This window comes from Oncorhynchus tshawytscha, unplaced genomic scaffold (genome assembly GCF_018296145.1).
Source record: "Oncorhynchus tshawytscha isolate Ot180627B unplaced genomic scaffold, Otsh_v2.0 Un_scaffold_17_pilon_pilon, whole genome shotgun sequence".
Classification (NCBI taxonomy): domain Eukaryota; kingdom Metazoa; phylum Chordata; class Actinopteri; order Salmoniformes; family Salmonidae; genus Oncorhynchus; species Oncorhynchus tshawytscha.
Genome location: NW_024609830.1, coordinates 1,067,262 through 1,085,119, shown reverse-complemented (window position 1 = coordinate 1,085,119; position 17,858 = coordinate 1,067,262). Strand labels below are relative to the sequence as shown.

General features: G+C 42.9%; 1 protein-coding gene across 1 annotated transcript; it reads right to left on the bottom strand.

Moving 5' to 3' along the window:
• Nucleotides 1–1,180: 1,180 nt before the first annotated feature.
• On the bottom strand, nucleotides 1,181–16,679 carry LOC112235348 (extracellular matrix protein 1). The gene is made up of 10 exons (XM_042319313.1): nucleotides 16,343–16,679; nucleotides 15,551–15,607; nucleotides 15,387–15,455; nucleotides 13,943–14,020; nucleotides 13,475–13,827; nucleotides 12,802–13,007; nucleotides 3,681–3,966; nucleotides 3,283–3,500; nucleotides 2,056–2,143; nucleotides 1,181–1,849 (listed from the first exon to the last, which is right to left on the bottom strand). The coding sequence occupies exons 1-10, from the start codon at nucleotides 16,404–16,406 to the stop codon at nucleotides 1,667–1,669; spliced, it is 1,602 nt and encodes a 533-aa protein (XP_042175247.1). The 5' UTR covers nucleotides 16,407–16,679; the 3' UTR covers nucleotides 1,181–1,666.
• Between the last annotated feature and the right edge of the window lie 1,179 nt (nucleotides 16,680–17,858).

Below are 17,858 nucleotides of genomic sequence, written 5' to 3'. Positions count from 1 at the left end.
GCAGAAACACAAACAATTATCACAAGACCACTTCTGGTTACCCTCACCGATTCCACGGCACCCATCTCTGTTTTAACCCGGCCTGAAATCACGAATGTATCAGCCAAAAAGCAGGGGTCCAGTTTTTCCCAAAACTTCACTCCTGTCACACAGCTCAATCTGCTTACACTTTCTACAATTCTTCTTTACCAAATGATCTCCCTTTTTTCCGCCATTTGTAACCAACTCAAGCTCAACCTCTTCCTTCCTCTCTCTCTTAGACCTCCTCTGCCTCTCTTTTCCCTCCATTCCTCCTCTGTATTCCCAGTATAATTCTCCTTATGATAATACTGCACTTCTCCTGACATACATCTTGTTCTTGCCTTCCCAAGGGATGCCATTTAGCCGGCTGTCACAATCTCCACAATCTTCATCTTGATGTTCTTTATCAAAAGCTACTGCAACGCTTTTCCATTTCAAACAAGCGCGCTCTTCTCTGACGTTGCCCTCCCAGTTCAGCCAGGGGTAAACTAACATAGCAGGCATAGAAAGAAGCCTGAGCAGAGTCCCCACTTCTGTTTTTCAGGGGAAACAGAAGTTAGTTAAAAAATACTGTGTCCCTGAAAACCAGAAACATCCTCCAACGCTGCTATGGGTGGGGTGAACAGACTTCTGCAACCTGACTGGCTGAACGCAATATGCAACATCTGGGACTAACATTCTTAGCCACTCTAGCATGGTGGTGGAAAATAGTGTTTCATAAAGAAAGCACATAGTTTCCCCATATTTTTCTGCCTTCTCGCCACTAAATCAAATTGAGGAAATCGATGCCTTTGCAGCCTGAATGGAGAATGTTTCATGTAAGAACCGGTCCACCGGGGATACAAGTGTATATAACCAGCTTCATACAATGCCTTTGGACGGTGAGACCACTCAATATTGCCATCTGCCAGGCTTTGGGCTAAACTCTGTGGCTGTGACAGCTAGTGAGGACCCTGTCTGTCTCTATTAATGCAAGTTCTACTACACTAACTTAGTGTATAAATGTCAGTCACACAGTCACTATAACATAAGGTCCACTTCCATCAACATTTCAGTTTGTTCAAATAATAATTTCAATGTTGTTCATGTGTCAGATAATGACAAATTACAATAACTGGCAGTGCTTCACTCCAAAATGATTACGACATGGCACAGGAAACATTTTGAAAATATACAGATTTATTTCAAATGCTAGAACAGGAGAACTGGACTAGCAGTTCTGTAGCTATAAGAAAATACAACTAACAAATCTGAAACATGAGTATAAAAATAAGTGGTCATACAAATGGTGATTTCATTCGTAAAGCAGATATATCAGCTCTCCAGGTGTTCTATCATTATAACACCCTCTTAATGACAGACACTGACAGTAATACTGAAATATTATGTGCACTCGGATACCATACATGAATTAGTTGTCATCTGGCCATGCTAGAAAATATGGAATAAATGTAACTTTCTAACTATAAATTCTTACTCTTACCCACACCCTAACTCCTGTTTGACTAAATCATGCAATTGCTCAACAGTTATTTTGTATTAGCCAATTCTATCATGGTCATGTAGTGACTACTTCACAAATCCCCTGACAGCCAATTCAGATTGGCCCACTGCCATCAGAGTGAAAAGTCAACAACAACAAAAATCAGGCCAGGGGGCATTTCCTCTTTCTGAGGCGTGGGGACTTGGTTGCCTTGGTGATGGCATTCATGAGCAGGCCAGAGAGGCACTTAGGAGCGTCCTGAGAGGAGGGAGGGCAGCATTTCTGGAAGACAGCAGGGGAGGAGGGCTTCTCTGCAGAACAGCGGCTCTCTGCCAGCGTCACTAGCTGGGTTCACAGTCAAAGAGAGAAGTTATGAAAACAACAATATCAAAAAGCCTGCTATATCCTTAGACCTACAATATAACTTTCAGTCTAAGATCCTGTAGACACTTGATGGCCAATCATGTTCATGTTATCCCAATGGGACAACCTGGTTAATATGAGATATGGGGTTGTCTGTGTGAACCTGTATTATTAAGTGTCAAACTCACCTGTATCTGAACACATGCAGTTCTCTGGTCTGCTGGCAGGGGGCAGCATTGGCCCACTAAATTCTGGACAGGGAGAGCTACAGGGAACCTGAGAGAGCAGATTGCAAGATCATCTCAGTATACTACATCTTTGTTTTACTCGATAATCAAACCAAATCAGTCAAAGGGCTTTGTTAGACAGATATGTACAAATGTCCCTGGATTAAACTAGCTGCTGTAATAAGATACTTGTGAAAGTTATTGTATACTATTGTTTTTAAACTTTTGGTAAAGGTCTTTGAATACAATGCAAATCTGGAATTATGTCATTAACCACGTTTCCATCCACAGTTTTACTGCGAGTAAGGTCATACCGTATAAAACCACAACAACTGTAATGGAAACAGGAGGTTTCAGTGAAATGTTATAAATGCCAACAGATAACTGTTCGTTTGACATGGTGGGATCGTTTTGTGTCCGTAAAATGTATTGTGTGAGAAATGGCGGTGGAAACAGCTTTATGTGCAAATATTGATATAATAACCATCATAGCAAAGTAATCTTGTAGTCACGTGATATGGTGTGGTCCTTCCACTACGACTCAGGAAACTATACAGTTTATTAGGCTACAGATTAAATAAATGATCAACTTCACAGGGTAGTGAAAGTGCACAGTGATGAGCTTGATGTTCCTTTCCAATAAATATTAAGGGTCTTATTCTGGTGACATGATGATTGACTGCCATTTGAAAAAAATGTAAATATTGGTCGCTGTTATCCATAATAAATCTCATCATGTAGACTAGCTTACTCACACTGTATCTGCTAGCTGTTGGCTCGAGCGAATGTGCCAAGACCAGAGTTGGCACATTTAATATTTATAACAACCGTTTCTGTGACAAATCTATCAGTAGAGTTGGAAATATGATGGAAACACACTGAACTTTAGATTTTTATTCAGGAAAATGGAAAAAAAATACATTTTGTGTGCACTACAAAAATCAGCAACAAGTCAGTTTGGTGGAAACACACCACGTGGAAAAATGGCAATATTTAAAATCTGTCACCAACTGGATGGAAACATAGCTACAGTCACCATCTACTACAGTGAAATGTACCCTTTCTGAAAGGTCTGGTTCTGTCACCCAGAAAGATAAACAATCAGGCTGGGCAGCATAAAAATGTGACTGAGGAGGAAAAAGGTCAAATTAAACAAACACACACACACACACACACACACACACTTACTTCTTGTTGATGATCTTGTATGTTTCACAGATGTGTCCGAGGTTGTGGGTCTGTGGTGCGGCAGAGGCAGAGTCAAGCTTTTGGTCATAGTCTGGATGAGGGGCGCGGGAGGAGAAACAGGTGTACCTCTCCTCACCTTCTCCCACATCACAACAGGAGGAGTTGTGAGGTCTCCCCTTCTGCTCTTCCTCACAGAACCTGTCAAGCACCTCACGCCACTGAGAGGAGAGAGATGAAAAAAAAAATTATTTTTCACTGTATAGAGGATCATTTATACAGATGTTTCAGTTTAGTAGCCTTCTTCAGCATAGGTATGAATTGGATCCTTACTTTTCCCATGTTGACAAGTGCAGGTAGGCAGGCCATAGCACATAGCCCACACACACACTGCTCCTTACCTTTCCCTCAGCACAGGGTAGCACGTCCTCCTGTCCCTTACAGCAGTGTTTGAACCCTCTCTCCAGGCGGTTCACGGCCTTTGATTGGCGGGCCAGCCAGCCAAAGCCTGTACGTGGCAGGCACTTGGGGGTGTAGAGAGGGCGGTGCTTGCGTAGATGGCAGACCAATCGGATGTTGTCGAAAGTGGGGCGTCCAGGGGGGAAGCTGATGTCAGAGTCTCTGGGAGTAGCTTGGGGGCTCTTCTTGTGCTTCTCCCCTCTGATAGTACGCAGACCGGGCTGGGACCTGGGAGGAAAGGACACAATACATGTAGTCATTAGTTGCCATAAAAAAGGACAATTTGAACTTTACAGTTACCCCTAAACGAGGGCTGTGGAGGTCATGAAATGTTGTCTGCCGGTGATTGTCATGCAAATAACTTGACAGTAATTGAAAGTTGATTAGGCCTACATGAACACATTTAGCATCTCCTGACTTCCACACACAGCCTACAAGCCACTGATGCCACGGTCAGTCTCACAGTAATTGACAGTTAATTAGGCCTACATGAACACGTTGAGCATCTCCTGACTTCCACACACAGCCTACAAGCCACTGATGCCACGGTCAGTCTCACAGTAATTGACAGTTAATTAGGCCTACATGAACACGTTGAGCATCTCCTGACTTCCACGCATAGTCTAAAAGCCACAGATGCAGACCTTAGGACATCTACATTTGAAAAAGTATAATAAATCCATTTAATATAGCCTACACCAGTGGTTCCCAAACTTTTTATAGTCCCGTACGCCTTCAGACATTCAACCTCCAGCTGTGTACCCCCTCTAGCACCAGGGTCAGCTGTGTACCCCCTCTAGCACCAGGGTCAGCTCACACTCAAATGTTTTTGTTGTTGCCATCATTGTAAGCCTGCTACACACACACACACACACTATACGATACATTTATTAAACATAAGAATTAGTGTGAGTTTGTCACAACCCGGCTCGTGGGAAGTGACAAAGAGCTCTTATAGGACCAGGGCACAAATAATAATATAATAATAATAAATCATTTTGCTCTTTATTTAACCATCTTACATATAAAACCTTATTTGTTCATCGAAAATGGTGAATAACTCACCACAGGTTAATGAAAAAGGTGTGCTTGAAAGGATGCACATAACTCTGCAATGTTGGGTTTGTTTGGAGAGAGTCTCAGTCTGAAATCATATTCCACACACAGTCTGTGCCTGTATTTAGTTCATGCTAGTGAGCGCCGAGAATCCACTCTCACATAGGTACGTGATTGCAAAGGGCATCAGTGTCTTAACAACGCAAATTGCCAAGGCAAGACACTCTGAGCGCAGCCCAATCCAGAAATCTGGCAGTGGCTTCTGATTAAATAAAATTTTCACATAACAGTTTGTTGCAATTTCGATGAGGCTCTCTTGTTCAGATATCGGTAAGTGGACTGGAGGCAGGGCATGAAAGGGATAACGAATCCAGTTGTTTGTGTAATTTGTTTCAGGAAAGTACCTGCGTAATTGCACACCCAACTCACTCAGGTGCTTCGCTATATCACATTTGATATTGTCCATAAGCTTGAGTTAATTTGCACACAAAAAAATCATACAATGATGGAAAGACCTGTGTGTTGTCCTTGTTAATGCAGACAGAGAAGAGCTCCAACTTCTTAATCATAGCCTCTATTTTGTCCCGCACATTGAATATAGTTGCGGAGAGTCCCTGTAATCCTAGATTCAGATCATTCAGGCGAGAAAAAAACACCTCCCAGACAGGCCAGTTGTGTGAGAAACTCGTCATCATGCAAGCGGTCAGACAAGTGAAAATGATGGTCAGTAAAGTAAACTTTAAGCTCGTCTCTCAATTTTAAAAAACGTGTCAATACTTTGCCTCTTGATAACCAGCGCACTTCTGTATTTTGTAAAAGTGTTACATGGTCGCTGCCCATTTCATTGCACAGTGCAGAAAATACACAAGAGTTCAAGGGCCTTTCTTTAACAAAGTTAACCATTTTCACTGTGGTGTCCAAAACATCTTTCAAGCTGTCAGGCATTCCCTTGGCAGCAAGAGCCTCTCGGTGGATGCTGCAGTGTACCCAAGTGGTGTGGGGACAACTGTTTGCACACGCGTTACCACTCCACTATGTCTCCCTGTCATGGCTTTTGCACCATCAGTATAGATACCAACACATCTTGACCACCAAAGTCCATTTGATGTCACAAAGCTGTCCAGTACTTTAAAAATATCCTCTCCTGTTGTCCTGATTTCCAGTGGTTTGCAGAAGAGGATGTCTTCCTTAATTGACGCCCCATAAACGTAATGGACATATACCAGGAGCTGTGCCCATCATGTCTGTTGACTCATCCAGCTGTAACGCATAGAATTCACTGGCTTGTATGTGAAGCAGTAAATTGTTTCAAAACATCACTGCAATGACACTGATGGGTCATTAAACTGTTGTTTGATGAAGGCATTGTCTGTATAATTTTGGCCTTTTCCCCCAGCATTGTCCCAGCCATTTCTGCGGCAGCAGAATTAAGTCCTCCACAATAGTATGAGGCTTGCCTGTCCTAGCCACTCGGTAGCTCACTATATAAGACGCTTCTAGCTCCTTCTTATTAATGCTATCTGTTGCTTTTATACATGTCTTACTACTCGAAAGTCATCTTAATTCTCTTATTTTGTTTCTAAATGTCTGTGCAAGAGGTAAGGTTTCATTGAGTTGTGAGATAGTACTTTTGCACATATAACACACTGTGGCTGAGGAAAGGCACTACTCCCAATATATGTGAACCCCAAATCAATGTAGTTCTCATCATATTTGCGCCTCTTCGATGGTCCAACGTCCCTGTCTGGTGTTCAGTGCTTTCCCGGGTAAGTGGGCAGTAGCTCTTCAGCTGCATCCATCAGATTCACAACTGTCAGTGTCCATGCTACCTGGGCTAACAACAAATGTAGAATTACTGATGCTAGCATTGGATGTGTTCGTGGAAGCAGAACAACTTGTGTTGTCAACAGGTGCAGTACTGCTGGTAGTAGCAGTACTACCAGTAGAGCTGGTATGTGTCTCTATGAAATTATTTTTTAAATAATTTTTGAGCAAACGGAATAAGCAGCAGCTACGTTTGGCTCCATACGGACCGTTAGTGGAATTCCCGTGAGAGAGTAACAGTTAACGTGATTGGATGTTAAATATTTGACTAGGCTACCTGTATTTGACATTGTGTTGTTATTTCGCTGAACACTAGTTGGTTTCATTTTATATTTGGCAGTGAAACGAGGCTACTAAAGCAAGAAAAATATAGTTGGACTGTTTGAAAATGTGAAGAGAAAAAAAAGTATTATAAAACTATTTTAAAAATGTGAATCACACTTATTTGGCGTACTCCCGATGGCAATGCGTACCCCAGTTTGGGAATACCTGGCCTACACCGTCACAATAAATCCCCCAAAATTATTTTAGACAGGTCTAAAGACACATGATATGAAGAAAATGTAGTCTAAGATGAACAGAGTAGAGTAGAGTAGTCCTTATGTCAGTCACTGATCAGACTATGCCATATGGCTGTGTGCTATACTAGTTCATTTAGCAGGCAAGATTGTCTTAAATATCGTGGCATTATTTTATAGTATAAAGAACACAATGAACATAGCTGAAATAAAATAGAAAGGATATTTTCTCTAAAGGATTTCCAAGAAAGTGCGCACATGCAGCTACAGTGCCTTGCGAAAGTATTTGGCCCCCTTGAACTTTGCGACCTTTTGCCACATTTCAGGCTTCAAACATAAAGATATAAAACTGTATTTTTTTGTGAAGAATCAACAACAAGTGGGACACAATCATGAAGTGGAACGACATTTATTGGATATTTCAAACTTTTTTAACAAATCAAAAACTGAAAAATTGGGCGTGCAAAATTATTCAGCCCCCTTAAGTTAATACTTTGTAGCGCCACCTTTTGCTGCGATTACAGCTGTAAGTCGCTTGGGGTATGTCTATCAGTTTTGCACATCGAGAGACTGACATTTTTCCCCATTCCTCCTTGCAAAACAGCTCGAGCTCAGTGAGGTTGGATGGAGAGCATTTGTGAACAGCAGTTTTCAGTTCTTTCCACAGATTCTCGATTGGATTCAGGTCTGGACTTTGACTTGGCCATTCTAACACCTGGATATGTTTATTTTTGAACCATTCCATTGTAGATTTTGCTTTATGTTTTGGATCATTGTCTTGTTGGAAGACAAATCTCTGTCCCAGTCTCAGGTCTTTTGCAGACTCCATCAGGTTTTCTTCCAGAATGGTCCTGTATTTGGCTCCATCCATCTTCCCATCAATTTTAACCATCTTCCCTGTCCCTGCTGAAGAAAAGCAGGCCCAAACCATGATGCTGCCACCACCATGTTTGACAGTGGGGATGGTGTGTTCAGGGTGATGAGCTGTGTTGCTTTTACGCCAAACACAACGTTTTGCATTGTTGCCAAAAAGTTCAATTTTGGTTTCATCTGACCAGAGCACCTTCTTCCACATGTTTGGTGTGTCTCCCAGGTGGCTTGTGGCAAACTTTAAACAACACTTTTTATGGATATCTTTAAGAAATGGCTTTCTTCTTGCCACTCTTCCATAAAGGCCAGATTTGTGCAATATACGACTGATTGTTGTCCTATGGACAGAGTCTCCCACCTCAGCTGTAGATCTCTGCAGTTCATCCAGAGTGATCATGGGCCTCTTGGCTGCATCTCTGATCAGTCTTCTCCTTGTATGAGCTGAAAGTTTAGAGGGACGGCCAGGTCTTGGTAGATTTGCAGTGGTCTGATACTCCTTCCATTTCAATATTATCGCTTGCACAGTGCTCCTTGGGATGTTTAAAGCTTGGGAAATTTTTCAGTTTTTGATTTGTTAAAAAAGTTTGAAATATCCAATAAATGTCGTTCCACTTCATGATTGTGTCCCACTTATTGTTGATTCTTCACAAAAAAATACAGTTTTATATCTTTATGTTTGAAGCCTGAAATGTGGCAAAAGGTCGCAAAGTTCAAGGGGGCCGAATACTTTCGCAAGGCACTGTATTTTTTCATTAACAAAGAAGCAGGTCCTCCTACAGTGAATTCGGAAAGTATTCAGCACAGGTGACTTTTTCCACATTTTGTTATGTTACAGCCTTATTCTAAAATGGATTAAAGAAAACAAATTCTCAATCTACAAACAATACCCCATATTCAGAAAGCAAAAACATTTTCTTTGTAAACTGAGCTCTGGTGTTTCCTGTTTCCATTGATCATCCTTGAGATGTTTCTACAACTTGGAATCCCACCTATGGTAAATTAATGGCAGTGCACGTCAGAGCAAAAACCAAGCCATGGGGTCGAAGGAATTGTCCATAGAGCTCTGAGACAGGGTTGTGTCGAGGGACAGATCTGGGGAAGGGTACCAAAACATTTCTGCAGCATTGAAGGTCCCCAAGAACACAGTGGGCTCCATCATTCTTAAATGGAAGAAGTTTGGAACCACCAAGACTCCTAGAGCTGGCCATCTGGGCAATCAGGGGAGAACGGCCTTGGTCAGGGAGGTGCCCAAGAACCCGATGGTTACTCTGACAGAACTGCAGAGTTCCTCTGTGGGGATGGTTGTCCTTCTGGAAGGTTCTCCCGTCTCTGCAGTACTCCACCAAACAGGCCTTTACGGTAGAGAGGCCAGACAGAAGTCACTCCTCAGTAAAAGGCACATGACATTCCTCTTGGAGTTTGCCAAAAGGCACCTAAAGGAATCTCAGATCATGAGAAACAAGATTCTCTGGTCTGATGAAACCAAAACTGAACTTTTGGCCTGAATGCAAAGTGTCACGTCTGGAAGAAACCTGCCACCATCCCTATGGTGAAGCATGGTGGTGGCAGCATCATGCTGTGGGGAGGGTTTTCAGCGGCAGGGACTGGAAGACTAGTCAGGATCTAGGGAAAGATGAATGGTGCAAAGTACAGAGATCCTTGATGAGAACCTTCTCCAGGGCACTCAGGACCTCAGACTGGGACAAAGGTTCACCTTCCAACAGAACAACAACCCTAAGCACACAGCCAAGACAACGCATGAGTGGCTTCAGGACAAGTCTCTGAATGTCCATGAGTGGCCCAGCCAGAGCCCGGACTTGAACCCGATCGAACATCTCTGTTGAGACCTGAAAATAGCTGTGCAGTCAACACTCCCCATTCAACCTGACAGAGCTTGAGAGGATCTGCAGAGAAGACTGGGAGAAACTCCCCAAATACAAGTGTGCCAAGTTTGTAGCGTCATACCCAAGAAGAATCCAGGCTGTAATCGGTGCCAAAGGTGCTTCAACAAAATACTGAGTAATGGGTCTGAATACTTATGTAAACGTCACATTTCTGTATAAAAATAAATACATGTTTTTACATTATGGGGTATTGTGTGTAGATTGAGGGGGTAAAAGCGATTTAATCCAGTTTAGAATAAGGCTGTAACATAACAAAATATGGAAAAAGTCTGAATACTTTCCGAATGTACTTTATATGCTTAATTCTGAGTTATTTATGCAGCTTTAGTTGTCATACAAATGTTAGGCTATAGGTTTTGATATTGAATAGGTTCTAAGGCTGCATGATGCGACTGATGATGCTTTAGAAAAAAGCAGGAAAGTTATGTGCTCTGCTCTGTTTCTCGCGCAGGCTGCACATACTTCATCATTCACAATTTGACAAGCACTTGATACTATTCTCACCCATCAGACTCTTCTTAATTTAATCTGATCTTTACATATAGCCTACTAATATGTGTGGAATTACTTTTGATTAGAATGGCCCACCTCTTCCAGATGGACGTCATATTCTATTTGTGCCCTTCTCGTAGGCCTATTATATAGACAGTGTCGTTTTTTTATTGAAATTGTTGCCACTGTCCGCAGAGTAGGCTACCCTTTAACTTGTCCTATTAAAAACATATTCTGCTAATGTCTCCAGTCATATATAGTGTAGTAGAAATGCATGAAATGTGTTCATAAAACAACATTTTTCCCATACAAAGAATAAACGTAGGCCTATCTGATACAGCCTAGCCATACTCTAGTCTATGCTATACACGCTCAGCCATGCATTAAATGGTATATTTTTGCGAACAATGATTGAGTTCTATTATTAGCCTAAATTATGACCATCCAATCTACTCATCACATTTCCAATAGAAGGCTATTTTACATAAGAAACAGCATGATGCTTTATTATAAAAGGTGCATTTTTATAGTGAGAAATATCTTCCCCAAATATGAAACTCACACACTGCCTATGTTTGCCAGTTAGGCCACACCGACAAATATATCAGCACAAGAAAGCTGGGATCCTCTTTTATATAATGGCCAGTCAAAACTCTGTTTTCACACGCAACTGCGCAATGACGGAGTTTATAAGAACACATGTTTCACTAGGCTCTGTGGGCTATGTGCTCTCTTACCGTGTTCCAGGGGTTCTAGGTCTGTAGGCTATGTGCTCTCTTACCGTGTTCCAGGGGTTCTAGGTCTGTAGGCTATGTGCTCTCTTACCGTGTCCCAGGGGTTCTAGGTCTGTAGGCTATGTGCTCTCTTACTGTGTCCCAGGGGTTCTAGGTCTGTAGGCTATGTGCTCTCTTACGTGTCCCAGGGGTTCTAGGTCTGTAGGCTATGTGCTCTCTTACCGTGTCCCAGGGGTTCTAGGTCTGTAGGCTATGTGCTCTCTTACCGTGTCCCAGGGGTTCTAGGTCTGTAGGCTATGTGCTCTCTTACAGTGTCCCAGGGGTTCTAGGTCCTGTAGGCTATGTGCTCTCTTACCGTGTCCCAGGGGTTCTAGGCCTGTAGGCTATGTGCTCTCTTACCGTGTCCCAGGGGTTCTAGGTCTGTAGGCTATGTGCTCTCTTACCGTGTTCCAGGGGTTCTAGGTCTGTAGGCTATGTGCTCTCTTACCGTGTCCCAGGGGTTCTAGGTCTGTAGGCTGTGTGCTCTCTTACCGTGTCCCAGGGGTTCTAGGTCTGTAGGCTATGTGCTCTCTTACCGTGTCCCAGGGGTTCTAGGCCTGTAGGCTATGTGCTCTCTTACGGTGTCCCAGGGGTTCTAGGTCTGTAGGCTATGTGCTCTCTTACCGTGTCCCAGGGGTTCTAGGCCTGTAGGCTATGTGCTCTCTTAGTGTCCCAGGGGTTCTAGGCCTGTAGGCTATGTGCTCTCTTACCGTGTCCCAGGGGTTCTAGGTCTGTAGGCTATGTGCTCTCTTACCGTGTCCCAGGGGTTCTAGGTCTGTAGGCTATGTGCTCTCTTACGGTGTCCCAGGGGTTCTAGGTCTGTAGGCTATGTGGTCTCTTACCGTGTCCCCTAAGGTCTGCAGGCTGTGTTTGGAGTTATTTGGCCACGTTAGTTATGATACAAACCTTATCAAAACATACAGGCCTATGGGCTAGGCTACATGACGTGCAATTTGAAAAAGTAGGACTAAAAAAGGCATGCGCTGTTTCTTGCCTTACTGCACATGCAGGGAATCATTAAGTGATAATACATCATTCACAAGTGATAATATTACTAATCAGACTATTTTAATCTTGTCTTTACACATACTAAATAATGTGTGTGAAATGTGTTATGATTTAGAATGGACCATTATCATGCCCCTATTGGAATAGGGGAGCTTCCCCATAGTTAATTTTCATCCCAGCCAGGTAGGCTGTACTCCTGTTGTAAATCAAAGCAATGTGCTTAATATTTGGAAAGTTGAGAAATAAATATAGTAGGCCTAGTCAATAGAAAGCTGATGGGATCCTCTTTTTAAAAGAGGCCATAAAAATTGTTTTGTCGATTGCATAGCCTATAGAAATGTTGCGCAACATGAGCTCATGGGCACTCATGAAGTGTTTTATTCGATTTTCAATTACATTTCTATTGATGTCAGAGTGATCAGAGAGACAGTAAGGTGCTGAGTACCAGCACATTAGCAACTGACTGTTAGCAAGTTTGGTACTCTACTAATAATCATCAGCACCATCCGAGCGCAGTTTTGGAGAAGCCTAGTTACTGTGACTAAACAGTCACGTAATACCGTCATCAAAACAGCCCTACCCTAAACCTAAAGTAAACCGGTCTCTCTCTCTTCTTACTTGTGACAAGTGTTGGGGTTAAAGGTGAAGCCAGGTTCAGGTATGGGAGAGGAGCCTGCCCCCTGGGTGGTCGGCAGGTAGGTGGGGTTTGGGTTTTCCCTATGGAAACAGCTCAGTCTGTCCCCGCGCTCCTTCTTGCAGCAGTGGTAGTGGCGAGTCTTCACGGAGAACTCATCACTACAGAATGTGGACAGGGCCTGTTCCCACTGTAAGTGACATATACAAACATCAATTCACACATGAAAAATAGAGATAAAAGAAGTCCTAAAATGGTGAAGGTAAAGCTTTAGCCCTCATGAACACCTTCCCCTCTACACAGCTATACAGATAGACGCCAAGTATGATCTGTAGTGTCTGTATGGGCTTTGCTTCTCCTGAGTCTCATCTTCCCTATGCATCCTCTGTCTTCACTACTATTGTCTCAGGTTGGGTTAAATGCAGAAGACACATTTCAGTTGAATGCATAGGTATTCCCCTTTTCCTTATCTTCCCTAGACATCCTCATCACTACTACCGTCTCATCTCCCCTAGACATCGTCTGTCCTCATCAATACTACATCTGTGCACATAGAAGGCGGTTCTGTTGGTACAATAGGAGTGAACGGACCAGAACTGAACCCGACGGGACAGAATGGAACAGGACAGAATCAAATGTTGCCACAGAAACACTCACCGCCTGTGTAACGCAGCACAGCGTCACTTCCTGGACCTGCTGTGTCCCGTTCCTATGGCAACATGCGCTGTACCAGGACTCTATCCGGTTGATGGCATCACCTTGACGACGAAGGTAGCCAAAGCCTGTCTGGGGTAAGGAGTAGGCAGGGTACCGGGGACGACGGCTGCTATGGAGACAGATGGCCTGGAGGTTGTTAGGGGATGGCTGGCCAGGGGGGAAGAGGACACTGGGGTGGGAATCCCCAAACGAGCGAGGCCCAGCCATCGGCCGACCTCCAGGTGTAAAGTCTGTGTCCAGGTGCAGGGTGATCTCCCTCTGGGTGATGTCTACGTCAGCTGCCCTGGAGCCCGCTGAGAACACACACTTCTGTTACTGTACCTCCCTCACACAGGATACAACACACACGTCATACTCCATTGGCTGTGTGATATGAAGTATACCAGCAGGGAAGGCATCGCCACCCACCTCTCTCCTTGAGGACTTTGAGCAGGTAAGGCTTCATATGTTCATGGGTGACCTCTCTCTGCTCAATGACAGGAAACTCTACACAGTGACAGACAGGAGTTAGTACTGACAGCCATACACTAATAACATGTCATGTGCCTACACTGTATTAATTACATGGCAGAATGGCATGGGCATAGGAGAGGATGTGTCCCAAATACTTTGGAATACTTTCCTTCTCTCGTCTCCTTTCTTTCATTAACACTGACAGATCTGTGAATAGGCTGGATAGAACAAACCCACCTCTCCTATGGGTTACAGTTAGAACACACTCACCTATGGGTTACAGTTAGAACACACTCAGCTATGGGTTACAGTTAGAACACACTCAGCTATGGGTTACAGTTATAACACACTCACCTATGGGTTACAGTTAGAACACACTCACCTATGGGTTACAGTTAGAACACACTCAGCTATGGGTTACAGTTATAACACACTCAGCTATGGGTTACAGTTAGAACACACTCAGCTATGGGTTACAGTTAGAACACACTCAGCTATGGGTTACAGTTAGAACACACTCAGCTATGGGTTACAGTTAGAACACACTCAGCTTATAACACACTGGGTTACAGTTAGAACACACTCAGCTATGGGTTACAGTTAGAACACACTCAGCTATGGGTTACAGTTAGAACACACTCAGCTATGGGTTACAGTTAGAACACACTCAGCTATGGGTTACAGTTAGAACACACTCAGCTATGGGTTACAGTTAGAACACACTCAGCTATGGGTTACAGTTAGAACACACTCAGCTATGGGTTACAGTTAGAACACACTCAGCTATGGGTTACAGTTAGAACACACTCACCTATGGGTTACAGTTAGAACACACTCAGCTAAGGGTTACAGTTAGAACACACTCACCTATGGGTTACAGTTAGAACACACTCACCTAAGGGTTACAGTTAGAACACACTCAGCTATGGGTTACAGTTAGAACACACTCAGCTATGGGTTACAGTTATAACACACTCAGCTATGGGTTACAGTTATAACACACTCACCTATGGGTTACAGTTAGAACACACTCAGCTAAGGGTTACAGTTAGAACACACTCAGCTATGGGTTACAGTTAGAACACACTCAGCTATGGGTTACAGTTAGAACACACTCAGCTATGGGTTACAGTTAGAACACACTCAGCTATGGGTTACAGTTAGAACACACTCAGCTATGGGTTACAGTTATAACACACTCAGCTATGGGTTACAGTTAGAACACACTCACCTATGGGTTACAGTTAGAACACACTCACCTATGGGTTACAGTTAGAACACACTCACCTATGGGTTACAGTTAGAACACACTCACCTATGGGTTACAGTTAGAACACACTCACCTATGGGTTACAGTTAGAACACACTCACCTATGGGTTACAGTTGGAACACACTCACCTATGGGTTCCCAGAGTCCCCCAAAGTCCACCTCCCTCTGGGTTATATCAGGCTCTAGCTGACTCGCCCCTGGAAGACATATACACACAGCACTGTGAAGGCATTGAAACACACACACACACACACACACACACACACACACACACACACACACACACACAAACCTTGCAGGAGCTCCTCTATGTCAAAGGAGGCCTCTCGCTGTAACATGCCAGGCCTATCTATGGAAGGGATGAGAGAATGTAAACAGACATAAAAACACAGAGACCAGCACACATGCCCACTGGTTACATAAGCCATCACACTCTGACCATGTAACGTCAGTACTGTTGTCCACCACCTAGATTTCACATAGAAATATGACTTATAGATATGTTATTCTCATTGAAAGCAAGTCTAAGAAGCGGAAGATCTGTTCTATGTGCGCTATTTCTATCATTCCAATTTCTTAAGTTACATTTTTGCTTCTGGTTTTGTATACCAGCTTCAAACAGCTTAAAATACAAATATTTTGCTTATTGAAAAGGAATTTCATAGCGGTTTAGATGGTACAATGATTCTCTACACTATACATTGCTTGTTTTGTCACAAACTGAAATTAGGCTAACTATTAGAATTTTAGCAACCAGGAAATTGCGGGGCCAATTCAGCATATTGCACCTTTAATTAACATGGTGTGAATTCTCTAGTCTAGATGTTTGTTATACCTAAAATAATAGTTATACTGTTAGTAGACTTGGACAAAGTTGTTCCACACTAAACTGGTGGAATGGAATGTATCACGTCCAACAAATAATGTTTTTCTTCATGATCTCGACAGTGCATAAAAATGGCCTCTTCTGCGCACTTCTAACAGACCATGCACAAACAGAAGGAGAGCCATAAACATACCAGTACATAAAACAAGGACAAAAAGAACTGATGATTCCATGCAAAAAACCTCGTATGCTACAAACCTTCAGATGCCGCGGACACCAGCACTAATGCACACCAGCAGGCTAGAGCCCAAGACCAACCCATTTTGAGTACTGACACGGGAGGTGTCTGATATCCTTGTCCTCTTTCACAGGACTGTTTCCACTCTCTCTGTTTCGCCCCTTTTCACCACCTCACTCTCTTTCCCTGTGTTTCGCAAAGTCGTTCCAAAGCCACGTCAAATTCAGGAAACAACACTTGAGCGTCAAATCAAGGTCCTTCCTTTTCAAACCGTTAAGTCTTTTTGGAGCGGTATGAAATAGAGAATGAGAGTTGTGAGAGGGCATAAATACATGTATATTTGTTTTGTGATTGGAGGGAAAAGAAGGAGGGATATTTTCCACCATGACTCAGCAGTGGCGTGTTTTCATGGAAGGAAGCCAGGCTTCTCCCAAAAATGGGCAAATAAAATAAATAAATAATTGTCCTTCATTTCGCAAGAGGTGGAATTCATCACACTGGAGAAAGCATCGAAACGAGCGAAACAGCGCCTCCCTGTATGTGTAGCGTCGAATGCAAGGGAAGCCAGCAAGCATTTGCCCTCCCTTGATAAAACAAGTATAAAGTCATAGCCAATCGGTGTTGAGCTAATCCGAGTGAGCTCAACTGTGAATGGTCCTGGCACACCCAAAAATGTGTCAAGGAAGCCAGTTTGGACTTGGCTGCACTCCAATCACATCATGACACATCCAGAGCCAAATGTCATTGACAGAAACAATTTGAATCTTGTTGTGTTGTTATCCTCCAGTGACTAGCTAGCTAAAATAGTCCCTTTCCTAAATTAGCCATGGATGAAGATAATGATTTGGACGTGTGGTTTGACTTAATTCACCATACTGGCAAATGATTATAAGAGCGATTCTGATCCAACCATAAATGCATACATTGTGCCCCTGGCCTGAGAGGATGGAAGTTCAATATGTAGCTAGATGTATAAGGCTAATGTTAACTAGCTGGCTCATCGTTTCCCATGAAAAAAAGTCAGGCTAGGGAACAAGCATTTTAGCCAGGTAGCCTAGGACAACAAAAAATAAAGGCGTGTACTGTATGACAGAGTCATAGACCATTTCATCAACATGAAAGAGAGGAGGATGGCATTGGCATTTCTCTACAACATGTGCGTGCATGCACACAGGCACTCACACACACTCACAAATCAGAACCATGGACAGCCACATCATATTTAGCTCAAGTCGATTGGACTAAATTATTTTTGGTATCTTTTAGTTGTCACTGTATTAAACTAAGCATGATTTGATTATGTTGAAATGATGAAGTTGAAATGGTGCTGGAATAGAGGAGGCAGCTACTGTTTTCTTTGCGACTTGAGTAACTCTCTGTGGTTATAAATCAATAGTTGTTTAGTAGCCTGAAAATAATGTTTTTAACCTTAACATAAAATATTCTTCATTCGGAATGATATAAACATTAAAATATCGTTAAGAAATTCTCAGCAATCTAAATCGGAGTACATTTTTCATCAGTACTAAACACAAT